Source organism: Macrobrachium rosenbergii, chromosome 5 (genome assembly GCF_040412425.1).
Source record: "Macrobrachium rosenbergii isolate ZJJX-2024 chromosome 5, ASM4041242v1, whole genome shotgun sequence".
NCBI lineage: Eukaryota > Metazoa > Arthropoda > Malacostraca > Decapoda > Palaemonidae > Macrobrachium > Macrobrachium rosenbergii.
This window is the reverse complement of record NC_089745.1, coordinates 46,278,493-46,291,269: the sequence shown is the minus strand read 5'-3', so window position 1 is coordinate 46,291,269 and position 12,777 is coordinate 46,278,493. Positions and strand designations below refer to the sequence as shown.

At 37.0% G+C, this 12,777-nt stretch overlaps 1 protein-coding gene across 3 annotated transcripts in view; it reads right to left on the bottom strand.

The window, feature by feature from the left end:
• Positions 1-12,777, bottom strand: part of LOC136838740 (golgin subfamily A member 1-like) — a 111,576-nt gene that overhangs the window by 53,500 nt on the left and 45,299 nt on the right. For all 3 annotated transcript variants that reach the window (XR_010853102.1, XM_067104192.1, XM_067104193.1), the window contains exons 5-6: positions 7,399-7,487; positions 5,501-5,697 (exon numbers count right to left, since the gene is read on the bottom strand). Coding sequence is in view for 2 of the 3 variants with exons in the window: in XM_067104192.1 (XP_066960293.1) it covers positions 5,501-5,697; positions 7,399-7,487 (286 nt within the window). In the remaining variant the exon portion in view is untranslated. The remainder of the gene's footprint in view (positions 1-5,500; positions 5,698-7,398; positions 7,488-12,777) is intronic.

Sequence of the window (12,777 nt, the reverse complement as noted above, 5' to 3'; positions counted from 1 at the left end):
TCCTTCTTGAAGAGAGCCACTCTCCGAAACCTTTAAGCGCTTTCTTCATGGAGATCGTGGGGACGCATCTTAACAAGAGAGGAAGATTTGAAGCCTTGGTGCTCGAGAGCATTGAACCAGGAGAAGGAGGAGAAGCAGGCTTGAGGGAATCTCCATACTCCTGGACTAGAAGAGCTGTCAACCTCTTGTAATCGGATTGTGATATCCTTAGGGATTCGTCCTCGATAACGCCTCCAGGCCAGAAGGAGGAGGAGAACGTCTAGAAGTAGAGGGCATTTGTCAGAAGAAGAGCGCCTAGAAGGAGAGGAGCCTTTGTCCACTGGAGAACGATGATCCGGAGAGAAGCGCCTACAAGCTGACTGGAGCCTGACAGAAGAAGCAGCTCGAACTGAAGAGGAGCCCTTGCTGGGAGAGGGCGCCTAACAGACGAAAAGGAGGCTGGAGAGGAACTTCTACGAGGCGAACGAGCAGGGCGTTTGACTGTGGAGAAAGTATCTCCAACAGGAGAAGACCGACGACGACGATGGCGCGAGCGCCTGGGTGGAGAGGCGCTATTCGGAGACGAAGAGCGCCGAGGAGAGAAGCGCCTACCAGGAGAGGAGCGCCTACCAGGAGAAGAGCGCCTAACAGGAGAGGAGCGCCTACAAGGAGAGGAGCGCCTGGACGGAGAGGAGCGCCTGCAAGGAGAGGAGCGCCTACCAGGAGAGGAGAGCCTGGAAGGAGAGGAGCGCCTGTTGCTGGAGGGGCGCTTAACAGGAGAAGAACGCTTCACAAAAGACGACTTGCTAGGAGAAGAAAGTCTCTTGGAGGACTTGATCGGAAGAGAGGCATCCTTCCGACGAGAGGAGCTCTTTGATAAAGAGCCAGCAAGAGCAGCGAGTTGAGCCTGGAGGCCTACCAGGATCTGCTTGGTGGACTCCTGAACACCAGAAGAAGAGGAGGAAGATCTACTGAGTTCTCTTCTTGAAACAGGAGAGCCTTCAGGGAAGCGCTCAGGGCTAGAGTCCAAGGCGTCTCCTCTAGGAGCCTTCCAAGTCCTCTTCAAAGGACGCGATTCTCAGCCGAACTCCAACCACGTTTAGGAGACGAAGAAGCAGAAGAAGAGAAACACTTCTTTAAGATCCCTTTTCTCGGCGATCTAAGGCAGCCTGGGGACGCGTCAACAGGCGCTGCCGAAGGACGCCTGACCGTTGGGAGCTCTTCATCCCCCTTGCGGCTGTCGACATTCCTCCTCCACTGGGTCTGGGAGTTTGGAAGAGGTCTAGGCCTAGGAGCGATGCGGAGCCGGTCAGACGCCCCCTCCACTACACTGGGGACACTACACAAATCACTATCACTTCTCACTTTCTTTTCCTCCATAGCTCGCATCTGCAACTGCATCTTGCGGATCGTAGCCTTCATAGCAGCCATCTCCGACGAGCTAATCCACAGGTTCGACGAAGGGTGAAGGAGCTGAAACAACTGGAGTGACAGGAGAATCTGGAAGAGTGTTAGGTTCTAAATCTACCTCCTTGGAAAGAGACCTACTAGCGCTTCTAGAAGAAGCCTTCCTAACTCTGTCCTTCTCCAACTTGCGTATATAAGAGTTTAACGCCTTCCATTCCAGTTCAGTGAGATTCTCACATTCAACACACGTGTTCTCAAAAGAGCATTCATTCTCCCTACACCTCGAACATACAGAATGAGGATCTACCGAAGCTTTCGGTAGTCTCACCTTACAATCAGACCTCACACACACACGAAACACCGGTGCAACACTCTGATCAGACATTCTATAAGAAAATACCAAAGCCAAATCAAAAACAGTCCACAAAAGCGTATGCCAAGCCAAAGATCCAATACGTCACCAAAGGTCAGTCCAAAATAATCCTCAGCAAGCGAAAAATGAAAATCAAAGCAGAAGGAACCAACAACAGATGTTGCGGAACCAGCGACAGAGAAAATCTGACATGAAAACGGGAATGGTTCCTATTCCCGCCACCCAGCGGCGGGTATGGTAGATCACCTGACCTACCTGTCGCGTGTGCCGCGAAATTTGAATTTCTGTCGGGAACGTCGGAGACTATAGCTAAGTATATATCTGACGGGTAAGTTGCATGTACAAAAATTCTCACTTGCTTCTTTCAATGCATCATATTATGTTTTGTTCACATACAATAGTGAGTGATCCAAACCTGAAAGAAATCCTATTCACAACAATCTATAACTTGCAACTAACCCTTAAGTATATAACTGGCTTCATCAGACTAGTTATCAATATTCATATTTAATTTTCACCTGCGATTATTATGGCACCATTGTTCAAATAATCAGTGACTCCTTCAAACAGTTAAAACTTCAGGTTACTTGGATTTCATTACAGTGTCTTGGTATTTTTAAACAAGTTAACCAAGCCATCAAATTAATATTCAAAACTCTCAAAGACCTCATCCAAACAGTTTGTTCTTAGTTATCTCTCATATATCTAATAAATTGCAAATACTAAAAAATGTTGAAGACTGAGTTTCCTCAAAAATTTATTTCTACAAACTGATACTGTACATACAGTACACTGTAGTTGGCTGAAAATTGAACACTCACATAAAATGTGTAACTGTTAGCAATGAACAGTTATGACCCAGTGGAATGACTCAAAGTACAGGTACAGTCCGACCTCCAACATCCAGCACCCTTGGGACCAGGCTACTACCGGACCACAGAAATCGCCCCTAAAAACCCCCTATGTAAACAGTCTTGCCAGCTCATTCCACATATACTGTATAGTGCCGTTATCAAAAGTAGAGCAAAATTTATGAATAATCACTGTCAGTCATCAGGTTTAGCTCCTTAGCAAAATTCTGGCCTGCCCTATAAGCATCTCTCTACATTGGAGCTAAACCTTGGGGGATGGGCTAAATATATATTAAACACTCCTCCAAACCAGGCAAACTTTAAGGTTGGCCAATTTAGGAAAAAACACATCAATGGAAAGTGGAAGATATGCAAATACACATGGTGTAAGAAAAAAATTCTAAAATTTTTCCCTACCTTCCACAGGAAGTTGAAAGTGACAATTTACAACCATGTGTGCCTCCTATACAAGACACTCATAAAAATATGCTAATTTTACCAAGTTATACATGTTTTTTCTAATAATTTATTTTATTTCATTTTGTAAATTATAATTACAGCTCACATAATATCATAACAGATAAGAACTAAAAGCAGTAACAAATTCTGAGTATATTTATTGTAAAATATTTATGAGATTTACTGAGATGGGGAGATGCGGTAACTTTTTGTGAGGTATTTCTTTGCAAAATTACAATTATAGCTGACATACTATCATAAAAGATAAGAACTAAAACCAACAGCAATCCCCAGATACATCTATGAGCCAATAAAAAGACGTCATAGGATAGAGAGAGGCAATATCTTCCCCCATCAAGTCTCAAGGCACACTAATCCCCCCTCTGTCCTGTGCTGAGCTAAACAGTTGCCATAAGTCATTTATCGACAATTGAGGTCCCATGAACATCTTTCCCGCTAAATTCATCCAAATCGTATGGCGTGTAATATTAACATCAATGTGAGTTAGCCCGTCCATCACTCAAAACCTGTTATAGATACTCATATGATGATGCCCATCCATTAAGGGTTAAACCTCTTTATAAGCGCAATTAACTTCCGATCTCCTCCGCCCTTCATTGTTTTTTGGCACTTCAAACTTTTCTGGCTTTCATTTTCAGCAAAAACCTAAAAATCTGCTGCTTTTGTTTCTTTAAGGCTGCATGTGTGTGTATGAGAGAGAGAGAGAGCGCTATTGGCCTGGTTTGGTTGCTACACTGACAGATATCCATAAGCAAAAGTCAAATAATACAGTTGTATTAAGAATAATGATAATTTTAGTAACCCTGTTGTTTTACGTACTGTATGCAATTATATTTCATGCATTATTGTTATATTATCATATTATAATTCATGAACATAGTAAACATGCGCCATTTGCATTCTGCTTACATTATATTCTTAAAATCATCAACTGATTGTGCTTTACTGACATCATCAGAGCCATTAGTTGCTAAATGAAATGCATTTTGGAGATTCATTTTATACATAAATTATCAAAGTGTTTAAAAATGCAGTAAATTAAATGAAGTAAAGCTGTGATTTTGCCAAAATCAGATGTTGCTTCTGGCCCTTCCAAAACCTTTTGTGGCCTGCACATTATCCATTTCTTTTACTACAGCTACAAGCATAAATTTAGTGGCATACTTTCTTAACACTTTCCTCTCCATTGCGCGAGGGATGAATAAGATTTATTTTATTCTTATTTATGAAAGTCACCATGAAAATTAGCAAATTTTTAACAAGTTAAGAACTGGAATGCAACCCTTAATAAATGTGTGTTACTTACGGTACCTGACATTGGCAAACAGCTGTTTCTCGATTTGATTGTTTTTGTCAGTACTTACTGTTGTTTATGCCAGTGTCTTGCAGGCAGTAGTAAGTGGTTGTTAATTATAAAAAATTTTGATGAATTCTTAGACAAGTCACAGTGTTGGTAAGCCTGATTTAACGTATGAAGATTCGCATTTAACCAAACCATATTTTGCTTCTAGGCTTATTTATTAGTTAAAAGCTAACTCAGATATAATATGCATTATCATTGGTATCTACCGAAACCAAGACAATCATAGAAAGTCTAGCAGCGTAATCTACTGAAAATACATCTCGCACTATACATGATACTGTGATGAAATCATGTTTTTGGACAAAATTTTAATGATCGCATGATACACGAGGTTGGAAGATACACTAGTATATATGCAAATCTCGTGTAAGCTAGATTTAAAACGATAATTTCTGGTTTGACTTGCCCAGCCTTAAATAAAATGATACAGACAGGTTAGTAACATACTATATGCTTCTTGCAGCTTACTCATTTTTTAAATAACTAGTTGGCAAATTAAATAACCATAGTTTCCAACTTTCAGTTTAGATTAATTATCTCATTATTACTAAGAATGTTCCCTTGCATATTTTCATGGGTAATTCATGATACTGTATAACTTGTTTAACGACCTTTAACAAATTTCATCTTAATTGGATGCAACTGCATCTCTCTTGTATTTAGTGAAGAAGGGAGGATCTTACTTAAACTTGCACTGACTTTCTCTTCCTTGGAAACAAAATAAGTCATATTTCTAAGCTCAGCCAAATTGTTATCCAAGATTTTAGTTGCTAACTTGAGCCTACTAACTACTGTACTGTCTAAAACAATCAAGCCGAGTTCCTCTTCAAAATTTAATGCAAAAGAAGATAATTAATACTTTTACAAAACAATAGTTGAATCTAAAGCTTTTAACAAACAACAATTAAACATCATGACAATGTACCAAATAATCAAAAGTTACAATAGAATTAGGAAAAATCTACAGCCACATGCTTCGTTCAATGCCACAGTTATTTACTGATTATACCAAAATAAACAAAAAGCGTAACTGATTACGTCTCAAACCTTGTGTTAAGAGTGCTGAGTTTGTGATTAAGACCAGCAACTGTACTCTCCAACTCAGTTTTTTCTTCGCTCAACATGCGCACTCGATCTTCTAAGGCAGCCACAGAATTCAAACGAGCTTCTGCATTAGAAAGAGCTTCACTCTTCGTTTTTAATTCTATCTTGAGGGTCTCAAGCTCTCCATTCGTATTCAGTAACTGTGAAAAGTACAAAATATAATGACAAAAATCTGCAAACAACTTCATTAATACTATACAACAACTTAATACTATACAACAACTTCATTAATACTATACAGTAGCATCTCAACTCAACAGATGTTTTGAGGGTCTGGCTCTCTGGTAAGTAACAAAGTCTGTTAAGTAACAAAGACCCTATACTATATCCTGAACTTGAATATTTTATAAATATCTCACAGCTACCAGGAATTCCACATAGTTCCTGTTATAAACTAACCTTTATTTTACAATTTAAAAAAAGTATCACATCTACATTTGTAGCATAATTTAAATGATGTAGCTAAAAATGTATCACATCTAAAATGGTATCACAAAAACAGTACTTTATCTACATATATTTTGTTAAATTTATTTTGATCTCATTAGTTTCTTATTCTTATACAAACAATTCTTTTTTGTATTTACTATTTACCTTTCTTATTTTTATATATAGTATCTTGATTTTATGAAACAGGCTGTCAAGCCAAGAACCGGGGGCACTTTTGGCCATTCAGCACTTGAGAGAGTAACGATAGAGTTGAAGTGGTTGGACAGCAAAATAAAGAGATCCACAAAAGAAAAAAGAAAAGAAGTGTAGGATCTAAATGTGGAACTGGGAGAAAACCCTATGGTCACACTAAAAAATAACAGTTGAGAGATGTTGGACAGCGATTGAGGAAAATGGGGGCAGGGAGACATTGGTATTATTTGGATATGATTTACTGTACATGACCACTATAGGCATACCGAGGAAGTTTTCAAGTGGAATGACCTTGCAGTTAATATGACTGAGGTCCTTATATATATGTACTTAATGGTGCAGGTAAAATATGCACACTAAGTGTATATACAGTCTAGATTAAACAGCTTAAGGGCTAAGAACTGTGCAATCATAAAAGCTGTCATACTTCACAGATGCATAACTGTGAGACTAAAAGCTTTAAAGTCTAATTCACTTACTGATTTCAATTCTGAAAATGTGCACTGTTACCATATAAAAGAAAAATTACAATACCAGAAGAAAGAATGAATTAAAAAATGGCCAGCTACCTACAATACTTATTTTAACTAAAAAAACATAAAAAGTGAAACATGAGCATCTTAATAAGGAATTATTTATAGACCCCACAGCCTAGCTACATAACTTTTTATAAAAACAAAATAAAAAATAATTACCAGTGCATTCAACCTATTTTCAAATATTGTATATACTGTAATAAAGAACAAAATTCATTTGCAAATAGAGCTCTACAATTATTTTGGAATCTAAAAAATGCAGAAAACAAACTAACACTTGCTTTTGATGCTCGTAACATAAGGATTGCCATTATTCTGTATTTATTTACATAGTTTGGTGTTTTTATCTTATCCACATAAACGAAAATCAGAACTATGCCATACAGGTAATAAAAATAACAAGCATCATCTCTTGTTGTAAGGATTCTAAGAATGAAAAATCCAATACTTTAGTTGGTAAAACATTGATTTATTATTATTATTGATTTATTATTATTATTATTATTCAGAAGATGAACACTACTCATATGGAACAAGCCCCTAGGGGCCACTGACTTGAAATTCAAGCTTCCAAAGAATATGGTGGTCATTAGGAAGTAAGAAAAGGTAAAGGTAAATACATGCACTACAAAGATATGTAGCAATCCAAAACCAACAACTTACCATGTGCTTGATTTTGGCCATTTCTTGGGTGTTCAGGCCTTCCATTTGGTCACAGTTATCTTGCATTTCAATTACCTTTGCCTCCAGCCCTGTAAGAAATAACCAGTATGGGAAAGTTCATACTGTTAAAAGCCAGTAAATCTTATTTTGTGAATTTTACTCTATATTATAAAAAAAAAAATAATTAAGATTTTAATTTGCCTATGCTGTGCTTTGAAATGTATTTCAACAGTAAACAAACTGTGACACTGTTATATCTTTTTACACGAATTTCACTTTGCAAACCAAAATAAAAATATTTTTCTCTAGTTTCTTTTGAAACACAAAATATAAACATGTCAATAGTGTACATATCACTCTCTCCAATAAGACTCTAATTATGTGACATATGCAGTTGCAATATGGATACTAACATTGATGAACATTCACAGATACTCAGGTTTTGTAAAAATGCATGACACAGATTGTAGGCTATTAAACAAAAGCACTAAAACCGAGTTGATTAATTCCATTGAATATGTGCAAGATTTACAAACTTTCTATGCTTCAATGCAATCTTCTGTATATAAAACATCCAAAATACATGCAAATAATGGTAATCTGTAGGTAATAAAATGTTATTTAAATAAATATACTGTATATGGACACAAATAAACTACACTAAAGTCCTAAGTCAAAAAGATAGACAACCATTTCCAAATTATAGACTACAGGTCACAGTCAACAATTTCTAAAATACTTTGTAGTAGTTCATTTTGAAAAGTAATGATAATTACAGAAGACCTTTTATGTGAGGTTACATAAGACAGAAAAATGTTGTGGTAGACATTTCTTTATAGAGAAATTACAAGATTCCCTGGAAATAAGAAAAGAATTATCCATTAAGAGAAAATAATAGAAGTATTTCAGGAATCTTCAATCCCAAGACTGTAAATAACCACATTGCCAACTAACAAGATATGGTTCTCATTTTAAGGGAATATTTTTTAAAAATCAGGTTTAAACCAACCTTAACTAGATGCAGAAGAGTTTACCACAAGTGAAATATGATAACCAACTAAATGAAATATCCTTAATACAACCCAATTAAGAAGGAACTTTAAAAAAATGGACTCCATCATTTCGAGAGACCACATATATTTAAGAGACCCAAAGACTTTTCCTGATTCTCCAGCACTATGATTTGCTTGTCTGTATTTTTCCTAAGCATGCAGTAATTGTATACTACATTCATATTCAATACTCACATTGATGAGAGTGATAAATTATTTTGTAGCCACTATTTCAATGCTAAATACTATTTTCCCAGTCTCCTCGCAGAGATGACCAGATTTTTATAAATCTAACACCATTATAAATCAATTTAAGGTAATGGAACCACATATCTATACTCCACAAGGTTTGCTTCCTATTCAATGAAATGTGAAAAATAGAGCAAGATAAAGTTACAGAAGGTGGAAAGCTGTTTAGGAAGATACTTAAGGGTATGGATGAAAAGTAAAAGCCACACATGCTAAACATTCTAAACACCGACTTTTTTCACAATCTTTTAATATGTGGTCTGTTGCGGACAAACCTTCCCATCATCAACTCATACTGGCTATTTGATTTGGAAGATACTTACATCCTGTCACAGGAAGATCTTATAAAAAGATAAGTACACCATAGTACTAAGAGCAGTGGTCTAAAGCTAAGAGAAATGAAGAAAAATATTTTATGCAGCTGGTGATGAAGCCAAGCTAAAGGAAGGTCAAATCTTGTGCTTGGTGCACCATATTCTAATTCCAACTTAGCCTATCCCAGGCAACAAGCAAAAATAAATATACAGGTACTCCATAATGTTCTTTGTTTTGCCAATGGTTCTGAGCACTCACAAGCTCTTAGCAAGTCTTGGGGGTAACTGTACATCCAAAAGGCTACAGTTCAGTCATAAAGTGCCACATTCTAATTCTACAAAGTGCAACCCAATGGAAAGCCAAAAAGACAAGAGGTTTAATAGTATCATTATGGCCACTGCATGAAGTGACCAGAGAAAAATATCTCAAGACAAAAATAAAAAACCTAAAGTACTTAAGGATGTATAAGTGGAATAACACCCTACTAGTAAGTACAGAAGAGAACCATGAGGTTGTCCAATATCTGCAATGAGGTACCAATGAAGTGGATACAAAATTGGAAAAACACCAATCAAAAGAGACAATAAAGGGCACTTTTCAAAAGTAATTTCTATATAGGTTGGAAGCAGAGCAACATGTGCTTGTGATTATAAAGCAATAAACAAAGATTTCGTAAAGGTCATGTCATAGCATAAGACTAGGGTACAAAGAATAGTCTGTAAGTTTGAGTCCCTCACTGGCTGTCTCAGACCATCATGTTAGAGTTAGTGTATGAGCTGTCTTCATTATTAGTTTCTAAATAAGTTACTTGACATAACAACTTTTCCCTGGATACTAACTGAATGCCACAAGCTATTTACCTAAATAACAGTGACAAAATTCTAGACTGTACGCTTCACCAAATTGTTAGTGCATGCAATACACACACACGCTATATGTATGTATACTCTTAAGACAACCATCCAAGGGTGAATAGCAAATATGTATAAATTCCCTACAAGTTCAGTATAAGTATTCAAAGATCCTCACTTCCTGTAAAAACACAATTAACAAGAAAAAAACATGTCTGAGCTGAATACATTAATCCATGAATTAATTATGAGATATGAATAAAATAAAGAATAATAAAGAGTACTGTACTGTAATGCAGGATTCACCAGTGATGCGGGTGCAAATCAAGGCAGATGATGTTGGGTGCTCCAGGTGCATCAACAATAATCGTTATTTGAAACAGAAGCTTTCTCTGATTACTACGAACCTTTACTACCTACTCTAAAAGAACAATTTGGATTTTACAGCTTATACTTCACTAACACAGCTCTTTACCACAGATTATGTGTCTGCCCCACATACAAATAGTCCAAGATACAGAACTACTGGTTTTCACTGCAGTTAAGACTTTCGTAAAGAACTTCTTAATGTTACAGTCTAAGATACAAAACTATTGGTTTTCCTTGCAGTTCAGATTTTAGTATGGAGCATCCTACAGTTAATGTTAATTGTCTTCTATGCTTTATGAGTAGATCAATTAGTGAATACCTTTTAACAGATTTAAAGCATATCAATAAATAATGAAAATGAGGATTTATGAAACAATCTATCATTGAAAAAGTCTTACTATCCATTCTGATAATTCATGAACAAACAAGACCTTATATTTGTACAGCCATTTACACCAGAATAATTTTCGAATGCAGTTGTTAGTGTTGTGAGTAATATTAGTGCATAAAGAACAGTCCCCGTAGGCAGTCCCCTGTTAACGGCAGGGTTTCCGTTCCCGGCTGAGTGCCGATAACTGAAAATCGTTGTTAACCAGAGCATCATGGTAATCATGGTAACAAATGGTGTTTACGATGCTGTAAGCACTGGCTATCGGCGCCAAAAAATCACTTACCGGCACCGATAAACCATTTAATGATACTGATAAACTGCTTACCAATGCTGATAAACTGCTTACAGTCGCTGATAAACTGCTTGCTGGAGCCGAAAATCGCTTACCAACACCAAAAATCTGGTTAACGACGTTGTCAGCCAAACGTTGTAAAACCGAAACACTGTTAACCAATGCTGCCGGTAAGTGGGGACTGCCTGTATTATCATATACAGTAATAGTACTGTCATACAGTTGTCCCTCAAAACCTGTGGGGGTTAGGGATACAAGCCCCAAGAAAATAAAAAATTCGCAAATAACTCAGCCACCCAAACCTCCTAATACTGTAGTGTATTGTTGGCTATAAGCTTTATTGATATTTAACTTAAACAGCTAATTTATAAATCATATATTAGTTAATAACAATACCAAATGAAAAAACATTACTGTACTGTAATCTTAAAAACCCAACTCACCCTATACATATGTAAGGGTATGCTAATACGAATCCACTTCCATGCAAGTCTTTCACACCTTACTCGGCTGTTCTGAATGATGGTTATGATGATGATGATGTGACATACGCTTGGCAATTCTGAATGATGGTTATGATGATGATGTGATGATGCAAGACAAACATGCTGATATAGTTCTTGCCATATAGTTATTACACCTACACATGAAGACGCTTGCACACAGGAGATAAATGTTTAAAAACTGTAAGGAATTATTATCATTTACTCTATAAGCTGATGTGTATCGTAAGGATCTTCAAACTGAGGATCCTCTTGATGAAGAGGAAGACATGGAGGGGTGGATGAATAAGCTAGGATTCAGGGTTTAACCTTTGGGAAAATTCAATGTGATTTCTGTTTGATTTTTTTGCCTTTTCAGCAATAAAAATTTATTTTTTATGGTGCAGTTGTTTCTTCTGCAGTTTCCTTCATTTTCAAGGCATGTATCATTGACTAGTCAGTATCAAAAATAGCCCATGAGAGCAGTGAACTGACACAATACCTCTGATATAATCTAATGTAAATTTGTTTTCGGGCACCAATCACTGTGCAAGATATACACATAACTGAGTTTGAGAGCCAAGACAAAGCTACTAGCCTACACAACGACGATCTGCTGTTCTTTTTCAAACTATTTTTTAAAAATGATATTTTCATAATAAAATAAATTTTTGAACATACTTACCTGGTAGTTATATATATAAACTTAAGTCCCTGACGTCACGGCAGAATTTCAAAAACTTTTATAATCGCCGATCGGTAGTCAGGTGAACCACCTGTAATTAATACCCAGGTACCTGGAACCATTCCAACTATTCCTCAGATCTTCCATGCCCCTAGTCTCTAGAGGGAGGAGGGTGGGAATTTAATTATATATAACTACCAGGTAAGTATGTTCAAAAATTTATTTTATTATGAAAATATCATTTTTAAACATCTAACTTACCTGGTAGTTATATATATAGCTGATTGACACCTTTGGTGGAGGGTCAGAGACAGCCAACATCGTTGGAATTTGCTTAAGGGTTAATAAACCAACTTAAGGTCCTTACCTGGATTAAGGAAGCTGACTTCAATGAACTCCCTCATTTTGTCTGCTTTCCTTAAGAGGTCCAGCGATCCACTCAGGGGCTGAAGACCTCTAGGAGCTGCCAACCGGTGTACCAACCTCTATGTGACAGACAACCTATAATACCCTTGTTCCGGGCGCCACCAAGGAACAAAAAAGGGATTTTGACAGAGGAAAAATCTATTTCTGAGGAAGGTCCCGTGTCACCCGGTGAAATTCCATTACAGCACGAATTTCTAGGTATAACCTTGCTAGATATACCAGAGAAAAAGAGCTTTCAGGAAAGCTGGGGTTACTACCCCCAGTCGA